This window comes from Glycine soja, chromosome 17 (assembly GCF_004193775.1).
Source record: "Glycine soja cultivar W05 chromosome 17, ASM419377v2, whole genome shotgun sequence".
Taxonomy (NCBI): domain Eukaryota; kingdom Viridiplantae; phylum Streptophyta; class Magnoliopsida; order Fabales; family Fabaceae; genus Glycine; species Glycine soja.
The window spans coordinates 33,103,904-33,118,295 of NC_041018.1; the positions used below are offsets into that span (position 1 = coordinate 33,103,904).

General features: G+C 39.8%; 1 protein-coding gene across 2 annotated transcripts in view; it reads right to left on the reverse strand.

The window, feature by feature from the left end:
* The window catches only part of LOC114392887, a 46,680-nt gene extending 32,488 nt beyond the window's left edge, over window positions 1–14,192 (reverse strand). Inside the window, exons 1-4 of one of the 2 annotated variants that reach the window (XR_003662412.1) lie at window positions 11,950–14,192; window positions 3,692–3,890; window positions 3,534–3,593; window positions 2,651–2,755 (exon numbers count right to left, since the gene is read on the reverse strand). Coding sequence is in view for 1 of the 2 variants with exons in the window: in XM_028354142.1 (XP_028209943.1) it covers window positions 2,651–2,755; window positions 3,534–3,593; window positions 3,692–3,890; window positions 11,950–13,910 (2,325 nt within the window). In the remaining variant the exon portion in view is untranslated. The remainder of the gene's footprint in view (window positions 1–2,650; window positions 2,756–3,533; window positions 3,594–3,691; window positions 3,891–11,949) is intronic. The other variant, XM_028354142.1, reaches the window with a different exon arrangement.
* Between the last annotated feature and the right edge of the window lie 200 nt (window positions 14,193–14,392).

Below are 14,392 nucleotides of genomic sequence, written 5' to 3' on the forward strand. Positions count from 1 at the left end.
AGTTACAAATTAGTTATTAGTTTAGTTAGTTACAAGTTAGTTTAGTCAGTTACAAATTAGTTACAAGTTTAGTTATATAAGGTTACCATGTATTCATGTAAAAACCGATTTGCTCATTTTGAGCATTATCCAAAGTAACATTCAGTTTCTCTTTTCTCTTCTTTCCATCTCTCTATCTTGAACTTTAACATGGTATCAGAGCATTCATCTCCATTTTTTTTCACTGCCTCGTTCATTTTTTTTTTTTGTTCAGAGATTTATCATGTCTACATTGGCATTGCCACATGCATTTGTTCTCTCTGCTTCTTCTTCCACACTGTTTCAATTTTCCACTTCCAAGGATAACATTTTCAACTATGGCACTTTATGGAACAACCTTATCCTTCAATGGTGGAATAAGCATTTGCATAGCCAGACACATGAAGACTCGCTTCTTGCCCTCACCTTATCCTTCTGGTGTCACATAACGCACTACACCTCACACCTTCAAGCCATTATCTTTGCACCAACCAATGTCAAAATCAGTTTGATCCCAGCACTCATATATCTGCAGCAATTGAATGTGATCACCCAATCCAAAACCATCAGGAAGGTTAGATATTGTATGTTTCCTCTTACTCTCAATCTTCCTCTGCCCTAGTAGCAATGTAGTTTCAGTTGATAACATGGCAGCAACAGTCAAAGCCTCATATAAGCAACCATAATTGTTTGCATCCATTAAAGCTTCAGTTTGCCTACAAGGTATTTGATTAAATGCTACTGAAGATTTTGAAGATATTGACTATTGTTTGAAGTCCTGCACTATTTCAGAAAGGTGCACACCAACTGTTTGGTGAATAACCTTTTCATTGTTTCATTGAAATTTGGTCTGTTTTGGCTTATTGTTTTCAGCCTTTTAGCATGTTTTGATGATTTTAGCTTTTGGCATGAGTTGTTAAGTCTTGGTTATTGTTGGTTCACAAAGTGTTTGTCAAAAGTCCTCATAGAAGACAAATTTTGTGATTTTTCTATTTTGTTGATGTAAGCTTTTGTCCATGGTGATTAAGCATTGATTAAGCTTTTGTCATGGATGGTTAAGCATTGAATTGTTGTTTTGCTTCTACTCTTAATGGTTAAGCCTTGTTGCTTCTACCAAGTAGTTAAACTTTGAGATATAATTTCTACTTAGTGGTTAAGCTTTGATAGTTTCATGGATTAATGATTTGAGCTTCTGCCAAACGACCTTGATGTTGATTTCACTTGATGGTTAAGCTTTGATGCTTGCTTTGGATTTTTGGTATAAGATTGAGAAAACCGAAGTTGGTCGAAGATTTCTAGAAGCTACAATTTTGGCCGATGAATTTCCGACATGTTTAGATATCTTTTTCAAACTTTATTTTCATTTCCTTTGTTGCAAATGTATTATCTTCTCCAAGTTGGAAGTGTTTTCAACACCTCCAAAGCTTGCGGGGGGATATTAGAGATATATATAGATTAGTTTAGTTAGTTACAAGTTAATTTAGTTAGTTACAAGTTTAGTTATATAAGGTTCCATGTATTCATGTGAAAACTGATTTGCTTATTTTGAGCATTATCCAAAGTAACATTCAGTTTCTCTTTTCTCTTCTTTCCATCTCTCTACCTTTAACTTTAACATGGAGGAAGAAAAAGAAATCAAAATAAGATTGGCCAAACATTTCCAGGCATGCCAACTCATTGCAGAAAGCCCTTCTGCAAATCACAGAGGAATGTTTCTCAAATTGAAAATGAGATTCCAAATTTTTCTAACTACAGGTTCCTTATGAAACAAGCCAATATTGTCTTCCACATAACAATCCTGGAACTAGATCTTGTTTTCTTGTTACAAGGGACTACAAAGTCAGTCAGAGTCTTGAGACACAAAACCATATAACATTATATAGAGATCATAAAGCATGTACACACAAGTTTGGTGCCATGTCCACATGCTGGACACATTTGCATGTTCAATTTATAAATAATTTTTCAGCCACAACATGGCTTCAACATAGCTTTATTAAATTATCTGATTGAAACCTTTTGTCAATTTTCTACTCACATGAATAGATTGCCACAGGCAAGCAGTGCAAGGAATTTTATTTTTTAACAAAATGAGAACCAAGTAACAAAAGTTACTGTTTAATTTTAAAAAAAATTATAAAAGAGAACCCTATTAAGAACAATTGATAAATTAAAACTTTCGTACTAAAAGGTGTAACGATGGCCCCCTCAAAACCTTCAATTTATTTTTGGCCAATCAATGCACCATTATGAAACAAGAAAGGACAATTATTCAAACAAAAGTTGTCACTTTCCTTCCTAGCTTTACACAAATCTTATCTTACACACAATGAAGAGAAAATGTATTAATTTTAGTACTGCAATTGCACTTAACCAATAAATAGCACTTTCAATATGTGATGTGATTCATTATTTCAGGATGGATAAGATACTAAATGTACATAAGTTCATCACTCAGGTTTCACACTGAAACAAAACATATGTTGGACAAACAATATAAAATGCAACGAGTGTGCAACAGTTGAGTTACCTTTCAAAATACACCAAGCCTAATCATACTAAAGAAGGAATACCAAATATGTGGAAATGGAAACTTCAAGTGTCATAAGAAGGAGAGCATAGGAAGTCATACAGAAAAAGATGATGGAGCATCCAACAGTTGGAAATCCAACCCTCTAACATCAAGTTGTCCATGAAAATTTGGAAAAGTCTCCCCCTTTGACATGCACAAGTGAACCTAAACATAGGGTAACAAATATTACACAAAGAAATATAAATGACAGAATGTTCCACAAAACAACCTGAGCCAAAAAAATATAAAACTTATGTGCCTATGAAATAACATCCTAGTTCATCAAGTAATATACTATAAAATTAATAACTTTAATATATAAAATAGGTGGAAAAGGAGCTTCCATTGATGTATCCAAACTAATATCCACAAATGGACACATGTATTGTCAAAGAAACTTGGAAATAGACTTTAAAATTATTATAAACAAATATGAACATTATAATGGAGGGAATTAAATAAACAGATAATCAGACTACTAGAGTGACAGTCTGGGATAATGGAACCAAGTTGGGTTCAACCCTGTCAGATAACAATTCCAAGCAAAAGCTAAGGAAGATATCTTCCAGAATTGAATGTGACCTATTCAAACCAGGATAACCCATTGAATTCAACAAATTTTACTTGGTTTTAGACATTGTTTTGACAGAAGAAGAAATGTACTGATTATAGGAGAAAACAACAACCAATTACTCACACTGACCAGGTCGGTTTGGCTCTTAACTCAAATTGTTCCAGTCTAATGGCAAATCTTAGGTTTATAGAACCACTAAAAAGTAAAAACCAGTCACAAGTACTAAACTTACCAAATACATACAAGTAAAAGCAGTGTCTGTTACTTAACATTATATGTAAGAAATATAGTTTTTAACTCAAACAAGAATAATCTTCCTGAAGTATCAAATAGAATAGAAAGGTAAATGCACTTAAGTTAGAAAAACACCTCGCCACTAGCCCACCCTTTAGACCATGTAATTGGAATTTCAAGGATCCTTTCAAACAGCTGCACCAAACTCAAGCCAGACAAACTACATAAGCAATCTGTAGAACTTAAATGGCAAAGCAGAAAATATAGGAACTTTAAACTACTATATACGTTACCGGGACAAAAAGATTATCAATTTTTAAATTAGCATGCCAATTCTGCTCAATAGTGTCAACAAAAACATTGGCAGACAACCAGCCTCCATCTTCAGATATAATATCTGATCTCCAGGTATTACAATTTCCACTCAGATCCACATGTATGCGACTATAGTGGTTTTGGAACTTTACATTTCCATTGACATTCTCCATCTCCCTGAAAGCAAGAGCAAAATAGCACCTCAATTCATGCAGACCATCATTTTTTGGTGAAAGGTTCTTGTTTACAAAATAAAAGCATCGTTTGTATTATGTATAAGTTTGAGATTATAATAAGATTGTATTGAGATGTTATGGGATAAAGCCTGAAATTGGGTTAGAACATTTGATTGATTTCATTGCCATTATTTCCTTTTTATTAGCTGTGCATTTTTAGGGTAATTAGACAAATATCTTGTAGATCTTGAAACATATCATTCAAGCTGGAAAAAAGATCAGATGAGAGAGAGAGAGAGAGAGAGGGAGCAGAGTGAGAGAGAGTGGGTAGACAGCGAGAGAGAGAGAGAGAGAAAGGGACAGAGAATGGGAGGAGGGAGAGATATCAACGACGTATATCTCCAAGACGCCATGCTGGCGGCAAATTTCGAACCAGAGATAGAAGATGGAATAGCAGCGATGAAGGATACAACCATCAAAGGAGCGTTGAAGTGAGATGGAGTACAGAACAGGAGGAGGATAGTGACTCTATCACCAATCAAGGAGAATGGGTCGAAGTAACACATAGGCGGAAAAAGAACTTGGCAGAAAACAGAGGCAAAGTGGATAGGAGCAGACACCAATGGCAAGATAGGAAGGTGACATGGAGAAACAAGGAAGATGTAACGACCTTCTATTTCTCCAGATTCCCTGAAGGGATAAAGGAGAAAGACTTATGGCAGATTTTCCAAAAATGGGGAAAGGTGTGGGAAGTTTTTATTCCCAAATCCAAAAACAAGGAAGGCCACAAATTTGGGTTTGTTAGGTTTAAAGAAGTTGCAGATGAACAGAGGTTGGAAAGGCAACTAGACAACAACATCTTCATTGGAGGGATGAAAATGTTCGTTAACAGTCCAAAATTTGACAGGGGGAAGGTGTTTCGTACAAATCAAAATGGTACCTCCACACATAGAATGGTGAGTATTCAGGAGGTGCCCAAAGGTAATCAGGAGGACACGAAAGTCAAATTTACTGGGGGAAGACCTCGATCCTACGTTGAGGTGGCTAGGGAGGTGATACTTGGAGAAGGAAGCTCATATAATCTGAAGGAAGCCCCTCAGTGTGCTAAAAGGGCTACTCAGAGGCCAGTGGTCTTGAGCTCAAACATGGAGAACAACGAATGGCTTCAGAAGGCTTGGGTAGGGAGATTGAAGAACAGAGGTATGTTCGAAAGGGTGGAGGAGGAGCTAAAATGGGTGGTAGACTTAGAAGTTAACCCCTGTTACTGGGCTAATGATTGGATTATCTTCCCTTACCTGGATGAATCCAAGGCTGCTCGACTTATAAATGAAGAGATGACGAATGGGTCTACACCCGTTTCGGAGCTTCAGAAATGGTCCTCGAACATTCAACCAACCCACAGGCTCACATGGGTCCTTCTATGGGGACTCCCGCCGACTGTGTGGGAGGCGGAATACATGGAGAAGGTGTTGGTGGATATCGGCGAGATGGTGGAAGTGGATGAAAACGTGGAGGATCGGCGGCGGATGGACGTAGCACGTATTCTCATTTGGACGAAACTGAGACCGGCAATTCAGGAGACGGTACAGGCCATCATCGATGGAGTTGAATACGCTCTCGACGTTGTGGAGGACACGATCAGAATGGGTGCGCAGATGAAGAACAGCCGAACCACTAGCTGGCTCCCTCCATCTCCCTTCTCGACTTAGCCAAACACCCCTGTAATTGTCGGTGACGAAACCCCTGGGCCTAATACTCGCGGTGACACCTCCGACGGCGGCTCCGATGACATCGACGACGGCTATTCCAACCACTGGAGTAAGCCCCTTTTGATCCAGGCCCGCCGTGACCACTGGGTCCAATCCCTTGGTCGCTGTTGTTTGGACCGGTCCGTCATCGACAGTGATGATGTGGCCCAATCACATGTCGACAACGAAGGGAGACATCCAGGTGTTCGTCCTGATGCGGCTCACGAACCCAGCAACGGTCAAGTACCTCAGAATGGTAGTGCTTTAAATGCTAAGGATGAAAGACAAATGAGGGATAGCATGCAAATAGAAAAAGTAATTGACAGGGTCAAAGGTGCAGAGGAGGGCCAGCAGGGAGACCATTTTGAGGATATTCTCGGACACACAATTATAGACACAGAGGGGGATAAGGAGGAGGATAAGCCTTTTGAGGAAATTCTGTCACACAACAGAGATATGACCATAAAGAAGAACTGCAAAGTCAATATACCCAGTGGTCAATATGACTTAAGGGAAGTAAGAGGGGATTTGGGCCAGCGGATAAATGGCCCATCTTAGTCAGCTACAAAGGTCTATGTTAGAAGAAAGGAGGTGATGGAAAGTAGTGGAAAGGCCCAACATCTTAAGGGACCAGACGTGGAACCAAACTCAGTCTAAAAAACAGATTGGTTGTCATCACTTCAAGGGGACTCAATAGAAAAGCAGTGTGATCTAGTAAAAGAAATGGGCTTGACTTATGGGGAGGATTCTAAGAAGGTCAAGGAGCTTATGTTAGACATGGATAATAGAGATAATATGGAGGCAGCTGAGATGGGTATTAAAAAACATCAAACATGATCATACTCTCATATAATTCCAGAGGTTTAGGGAGGGGGATTAAATGGGCTGCCATTAGAAGGCTCATTTTAAAACACAAGGTGGATATTGTTCGTCTTCAAGAAACTAAAAAAGAGAGTTTCAATAATAGTATTTGTCAGTCCATATGAGGGGATTCTATTGCCTCTTGGGATAGTGTCCCTTCAGTTCAGGCTGCTGGTGGTCTGTTATGTTTATGGAATAATTCAGTTTTTGAGGTGGATAGGAGGGAGAAAGGTAGAAACTTTTTAATGCTTGAAGGGAGGTGTGTCAATAATAATCAAAGGTTGTTTTTTGTTAATGTCTATGCCCCTTGTGACCTTGTTGGGAAGAGAGTCCTTTGGGATGAATTGAGACAGCTGAGGGCCTCTAATCCCCCTGGTTTATGGTGTTTTCTTGGGGATTTTAACAGCATTAGAAGTCAAGAGGAAAGAATTAGCTTATCTCAAAGAAGTGTTGACTCCTTTGGCTCAGATTTCAATCAATGGATATCCGAGATGGAGATTCAGGAAATTAAGTGTGTTGGTAGCAGTTTCACTTGGATTAGGCCCAATGGTAGTGTGAAGAGCAGGCTTGATAGATTCCTGGTTTCAGAACAGTGGTTATCTCTTTGGCCTGATAGTTGTCAACATGTCCTTCAAAGGGACTTTTCTGACCATTGTCCAATCATCATGCAAACTAAGATGGTGGATTGGGGTCCTAAGCCTTTTCGGGTGGTTGATTGGTGGCTTCATCAAAAAGGGTATCAAAGAAGATTGGTGAGGGAGGCTTGGAGTAGAGACCAGTAGGGTGGTTGGGTGGGGGGGGGGGGGGGGGGGGGGGAATTGTGCTCAAAAACAAGCTGAGGAATTTAAAAGTTGTCATAAAGCAGTGGAGCAAAGATTATGGGAATATTAGTGCTAAGATGATTCAGAATCTTCAGCAAAAGTTAAATGAAGTGGAAAATTTAGCCTCTGATAGAATTTTGTCCGATGATGAGGTTAAGGCTAAGAAATCCTTACAGCAAGATCTGTGGGAGGCTTCAAATGCCTATGAATCTCTATTGAGGCAGAAATCTAGGGCCAAGTGGCTAAAGGAAGGTGATTGCAACACAGCATATTTTCACAAAGTCATAAATTTCAGAAGAAATTACAATGCTCTCCAAGGAATTCTCATTGATGGTGTGTGGGTCCAGCAACCTAATTTAGTGAAGAACGAAGTTGTTAATTTCTTCCTAAATAGATTCACTGAACAGAATTATTCCAGACCTACCCTTGATGGGGTCCAGTTCCCTACAATTAATCAGAGGCAGAGGGAGGAGTTGACTGCCCCTTTCTCAGATCAAGAAATCAAAGAAGCTGTGTGGAGCTATGGTGGGGATAAATGTCCTGAGCCTGATGATTTTAACTTCAATTTTATCAAGGAATTTTGGGGAGTGGTGAAACCTAAGTTCAAAAGATTTGTGGATGAGTTCCATGTTCATGGCAGCTTCCCTAGAGGCAGCAATGCTTCTTTCCTGGCTCTAATTCCCAAAGTAAATCATCCTCATTCTCTTAATGACTATAGACCAATTTCTTTGATAGGCTGCATGTACAAAGTGGTAGCCAAGCTATTGGCAAACAGATTGAGGCATGTGATGGCTGGTTTAATTGATGAAAAACAGTCAGCTTTCATTAAAGACAGACATATCCTTCATGGTATTTTGATTCTCAATGAGGTGGTCGAGGAAGCTATTAGGAGCAAGAAGCCAGCCATGGTTTTCAAGGTGGACTTTGAAAAGGCTTATGACTCAGTCTCCTGGTCTTTCTTGGATTATATGCTGCAAAGGTTGGGTTTTTTCTTAAATGGAGAAAATGGATTTCTACCTGCCTCCAATCAGCAACCATATCAATTCTAGTTAATGGAAGTCCTACAAAGGAGTTTGCTCCTACTAGAGGATTGAGACAAGGGGATCCTTTAGCCCCTTTGCTCTTTAATATAGTAGGAGAAGGCATTACTGGATTGATGAGGGAAGCAGTTCAGAAAAATCTATATAGAAGCTACCTGGTTGGAAATAAAAAAGAACCTACCAATATTCTGCAGTATGCTGATGATACAGTTTTCGTGGGTGAGGCTGCTTGGGAGAATGTCTATGTTTTGAAGGCCTTGCTTAGAGGTTTTGAATTGGCCTCTGGCCTGAAGATTAACTTTGCTAAAAGTCAGTTTGGGATCTTAGGAGGTGTTGTTAATTGGGCTAATGAAGCAGCCCAAATCCTGAATTGTAGGCAAATGGAAACCCCTTTTTATTACCTGGGTATTCCTATTGGGGCTAAACCTTCAAGCAGGTTGGTGTGGGAGCCTCTGATCAAAAAATTTGAATCTAAATTATCCAAGTAGGCCCAGAAAAATATATCCATGGGAGGGAAGATCACCCTCATAAACTCTATCCTCAATGCTCTACCAATCTATCTCTTATCCTTTTTCAAGATACCTCAAAGGGTAGCTCATAGATTGGTATCCTTGCAAAGGAATTTTTTGTGGGGGGGAGATCATGAGCATAAGAAAATACCTTGGGTGAAATGGGATGTTATTTTCCTTCCCAAGATTGATGGGGGTCTGGGGATCAAGGATATTTCTAAATTCAATGTAGCTTTGCTGGGCAGATGGATATGGGCCATAGCCTCTGATCAGCAGCAGTTATGGGCTAGAATTATAACTTCCAAATATGAAGGTTGGTCAGAATTTCAGATTGGCCGAGACAAAGAGGGGTATTCCCACAGGTGGAGGGACCTTAGGAAGCTTTATCATCAGTCTGATCACAGCATCTTTCATCAAAATATGGCTTGGAAGGTTGGGTGTGGGGATAAAGTTAACTTCTGGACAGATAAGTGGCTAGGGGAAGATTACACTCTTGAGCAGAAGTATAATCAGTTATTTCTGATTAGTAGACAGCAAAAAAATCTCATTTCAATGATGGGCAACTTTTCTCAGGATAATTGGAGGTGGGACATGAAGTGGAGGAGGAACTTATTCGATTATGAAAATGACTTAGCAGTGAATTTTATGGAGGATATCACTTCTATCCCTATTCAGAGACATTTGAAGGACACCGTGATATGGAAAGCTGAACCTAGTGGTGTGTATTCCACTAAGTCAGCTTATAGATTAATGATGAACCCCATTACATCAAGTTCAGATGGGAGGACTTTCAAGTTAATTTGGAAGATGAAAATCCCCCCAAGGGCTGCAGTTTTCTCTTGGAGGCTTGTTAAAGACAGGCTCCCCACTAGGGATAATCTTCTAAGCAGAAATGTGCCCATCCAGGAGGTTGTTTGTCTGTGTGGGGTTTGCAGCACCATAGGTGCCTTGTATTATCTTTCATCTAGTACCCCTAGTACTGTTTTGTTTATTTAATAATATATATTTTCTGCCTTCCAAAAAAAAATATCTGATTTGTAGGAAACTGGATATCCTCTCATTATCAGTATTTATTGTAAAGACCACTATATAATAGAGCATCCGATGTGTACTCTAACACAAAGTTTCAATCTATTATCCCTCTATATTTTTTCTCATTTTACATGATATTATAGTCTATCCTAGATCCATTAAACGGGCCACCCACCATATTTTTCACACACCAAGCCCAAAAGTGCTGAGTGTGAGGGGGTGTATTGGGAAAAACCCAAGTCCCATATCGGCTAGAAATAGTGCCAAAATAGAGTATATAAGTGAGGGAAAACTCTATCCCTATGAGATAGCTTTTAGGGTTGAGTAAGGTCCAAACCCACATCCGAAGATGGTATCAAAGCCAAGTTGAGAGAATAACAAAAATCGTTCCCCACCAGGGACCCTGGTGGACCTTTCTAGCCGTCGCACTTATTCTTTGGTGTCACTTTTCTGGCGACCTTTTTCTGCATTCTGGTGGACCTTTCTATTTGTCGTCCTTCTTTCCACATCCCCGTGGACCTTTCTGCTCGTCACCCATCTTCCGACAACCCTTTTACGCTTATCCGGTGAATTTTACGGCCACTGTCGCCAGCCGCCGTCACAACTCCGGCTCCCCTTTCGGCCTCTAACTACCGGATCAGGTGCGCCTAGGGCCGATCTACCCAGATCTGGCCACCACATGTCCATCAAAGCTCTAACACACCCACACAGGCTGCTTTTCTGACGTGCTATCTTCAGCCAAACAGGGCCTATTCCAAGCGCGTGCCAGTGCATGCAACCCCCTTTCCTTGCATGATTCTTATGTCACGGTCACCCCCTCATTCTCCCACTATCCCTACAGTTTCAACTCCATCAGAGCTGGTTCGATGGTACCTCTTTATTTTTGGTGCATGACAGCGCACGTTTGGCTGTTGTTTCGACGGCGCTTTTTGATATGGTGGTAGCCCCTACCAGCTGCTCCTATCCCCAGAGTTTCATCCCCATTCGTACCCGTTTGTCACCCACCGCTACTTGCCATTTATTTTCCAGCGAAGTACTTCAGTCACCTATTCTGCCACTGCCTTTTTCAGCGTGTTTTCCAGCCACCGCCTTCAGCTTGCTGCTTATTTTCCGGCAAAGAACTTTTTGGTTGCCTATTATATCGCTGTCCTTTTCCGGCGTGTTTCTCGGTGAATTCTATCGTTTCGCTGGCTATTTATGACAACACACACACACATCCTGTGCTTTTATATCTGTTTTAAGTCTGATTCCAGAAAGGGCACTACATCTCCCAAACAAGTTTATACTCAATAATCTAAAACATTCTACTTAAAATATTAACATCTTCTCTTATTCTACAAAACAAAGATTAAACACTATTCCCATAAATTACTAAAAAATTCTATATCAGTTCAGACTATTCAGTGAGTTCAATTTAAGATACAAAATTGACATAACTAGATGATAATCCTTAATACCAACATGACAAGCTAAATTGGAAACGCTTATAATGAGCTAAACCAAATCAAGTAAAAATATTTTGCAGTTAAACTAACAGTCTCCAGTTGCCAATTTTTCAAGACTAAATGAGAATTAAGATAGTATTCAATAACATCGAGTAAACTCATCTTAGTTCACCCAAATAATACCAAGGGCATCAATGTGGTCATCCAACAAAAACGAACTTCAATTTAATCTCTCAATGATGAAAAGTGACATCAAAATTATCCCTTCTGTTTAATTCAAAAAATAAATATAAAAAAATCTTTTTTCTAATGAGTGTTTACTAACTCTTTTAGAAACTGAAATCAAAATTTTCAAGTTTCAATGATACACAAAAGAAAGATATGCTTTTCCATATTACAATTATGTCAAAGCTCAAGAAACCTCATTGCTATGGCTGAATTTTGGCCTTCTGCCATCCACCATTGATAAAAACAGAAGTATGTACATAATATTGATTAATGTTAAATTATTAATTAAAATCATAAGGTCGTGAAGAGGTGTGTCCATCACTTCATCTATAGAGTGATTATAGATTCAGTAGTAAATGACAAGACCAGCTCTTACCTAACTTCCTTGTCACCATATGCAAGTAGCATCAGTGTTGCACCTCTGAAATGAACTGAATCCAGCGTAACAGGCAGAGTCTTCGTAACGCCTTCAGACTGCACAAAATCTACCCCATCAACATGTTCTGAAACAATATCTTCAACTTTCAGACCCACATCAGACTTCAACATTTCAATGGAACCAGAAAGAAAATGAGATATCAACTCTTCAATATTTTTTAAAAATGAGGTTAAGCCAAATTTCACGAGCAAGTGCTCAAATGGATTTTGAAAATAAGTTGCCAACTGAGGCTCAGGCTTCACAATACCCAAATCTTCAGATGGCAAACCCTGTTGGCCCCCTGATGAACTATCATTATCATCAATTTGATTCTCAGCAACATATGGTACAAACTCCTCATTTTTCACTGTACTACTATTTGGATTAGCAGGTTTTGCAACATCATCACTAGATTGCAAATTTTCAATTTCACTCTCTCTTGTCCGTAAAGTTGAATCACAGACAAACTTTAAATAATCTGATTGACTGCTAACATTTTCATTTACTAAGGGGGACTGGAATCCCAGATCTTTGAATTGTGTTCCACTTTGGTTATCATCACTTCTATTTTCATCACTAACAATAACAGATATTGTATTTCTGTCAACCTCACTTTTCACCAAATGCATATCATGACTCATAAAACCATAACTTTCAGAAGGTGATGAAGGCTCCTCAAACTTCCATTGTGGTTGATCACAAAAGTATGCATGAGCAGCTGATGCACTACGTTCCAATATTATCTTTTTGATAGCACCACCAGATGCAAAGATGTTACTCCCATTAGCCTTCCTATTCAACTTGTGTTTCCTAAGCCCTGATATTACTCTGGACCAAAATCGAAGTCCCAATCCAGGAAATCTTACTCCAAATGATTTTTCCAAAGCTGTGTGTTTCGTATCATAATTAACACCTTTGTCCATCAACCAATGATCGTGCTTCCCATCATTCATACAGAAAAAGGGCGCAGACTCAGTTGACTCCAACGATCGAGTTTCAATCTCCTTTAAACCATCATCACCTTTGGATAGACCACAACTCCGCTCAGAAACAAAGTACCCCACCTCAGCAGCTTCCCTAGCTGCACCATCCCTTTCTCTTTCCCACTGAGCAAAGGCTTCCTCTCGTGCAAGCCTCCTAGTTCTCGTGCGATAATCTATCCCCTCTTCAGCCGAGAAACTTCTCTCCCTGCCTCCTTCATTGAAGGGTATTCCCAACCAAGTAAAGTCCTTCCTCTGCACCACCAAGAAACTTGGATGCAACAAAACTGCATCAATCACCAACTTCCCCCTCCTCAAGCTCACAAAGGGACGGAGGCGGAGCTTAACCGTGGGAGCCTCACCACACGAAAACTCCTCCTTGTGAGGCCCAAACGAGCACGACTCCAACGTGATGCTCAACGGCGAAATCCGCCGAACCTTGCCAAACACAAGGTCACGCTGAATGTGCTCACTGATTGCTGCACAAACAGAAGGCAACAAATTGGCCTCAATGAAACCCTTTGCTTTGTTCTGTCCATACCACACCAACATACACACCCCAGCAATAACAGCAGTGTAAACAGAAGCCCTTATCAGAAAAAGCCCCTCTTCCCACAACGGTGTCAAATAACTAACCAATGACTCACCCCTAAAATAAGGTTCCCTGGCACATTCTAACCTCGACTCACTTCTCAAAATCACGTCTTTTCCCAATAACCCCACGTTTTTTTGCCCCGAAAAAGATGAAAACCGTAACGCTTGGCTTACCAAACGACACCGTTTTGGGGAGACGCAGCACGTGCAACTGCAGAGACCATTCTTCTGCAGCAACAACTTCCTCTTGTCCAAACGAAAAGGGTTCCTCTTGCCGGTGGTGCCGCTTTCCAAAGAACCATGCAGACTTGTCCAGAAAAACAAGGTGTGGTTTTTCAGACTCATTGTTGGGTCTCATTTCAGAAGAATCATCATTCTAACAAAACACAAATTTCGACTCTCTGCATCATCATCATAAGGACGAAAAATAAGGTGTGGTTTTGGGGGCGTTGTGAAAGTGTGAAACTGTGTTTTGTTACTCTGTAGGCGAGAGACAACCTCGGAGGATAAGAACGATGGGAGTGTGGAGTCTGAGAAATTTTTGTTTGTGTTGTGTTTTGCTTATGACCAGGGAACTCTGCTCTGCCTAATGGTTAAGATTGGGAGAGACTAAATTGTTTGGTTGTGTTTCGAGGTGGAAAGGTTAAAAAAGGGATTTTAGTTTTGGGAAAACATACTTTGGTTCGCCTGTTCGCCCAAATTTCTCTACCCTTCACTTATCACTCCCAATCTTAATTTTGATATATATTTAATTTTTGTTTTTAATTTATAGTAATGTTAATAATAAAGGAAATATTTGTATTTTTAAATCATGTTATTTTTAAATC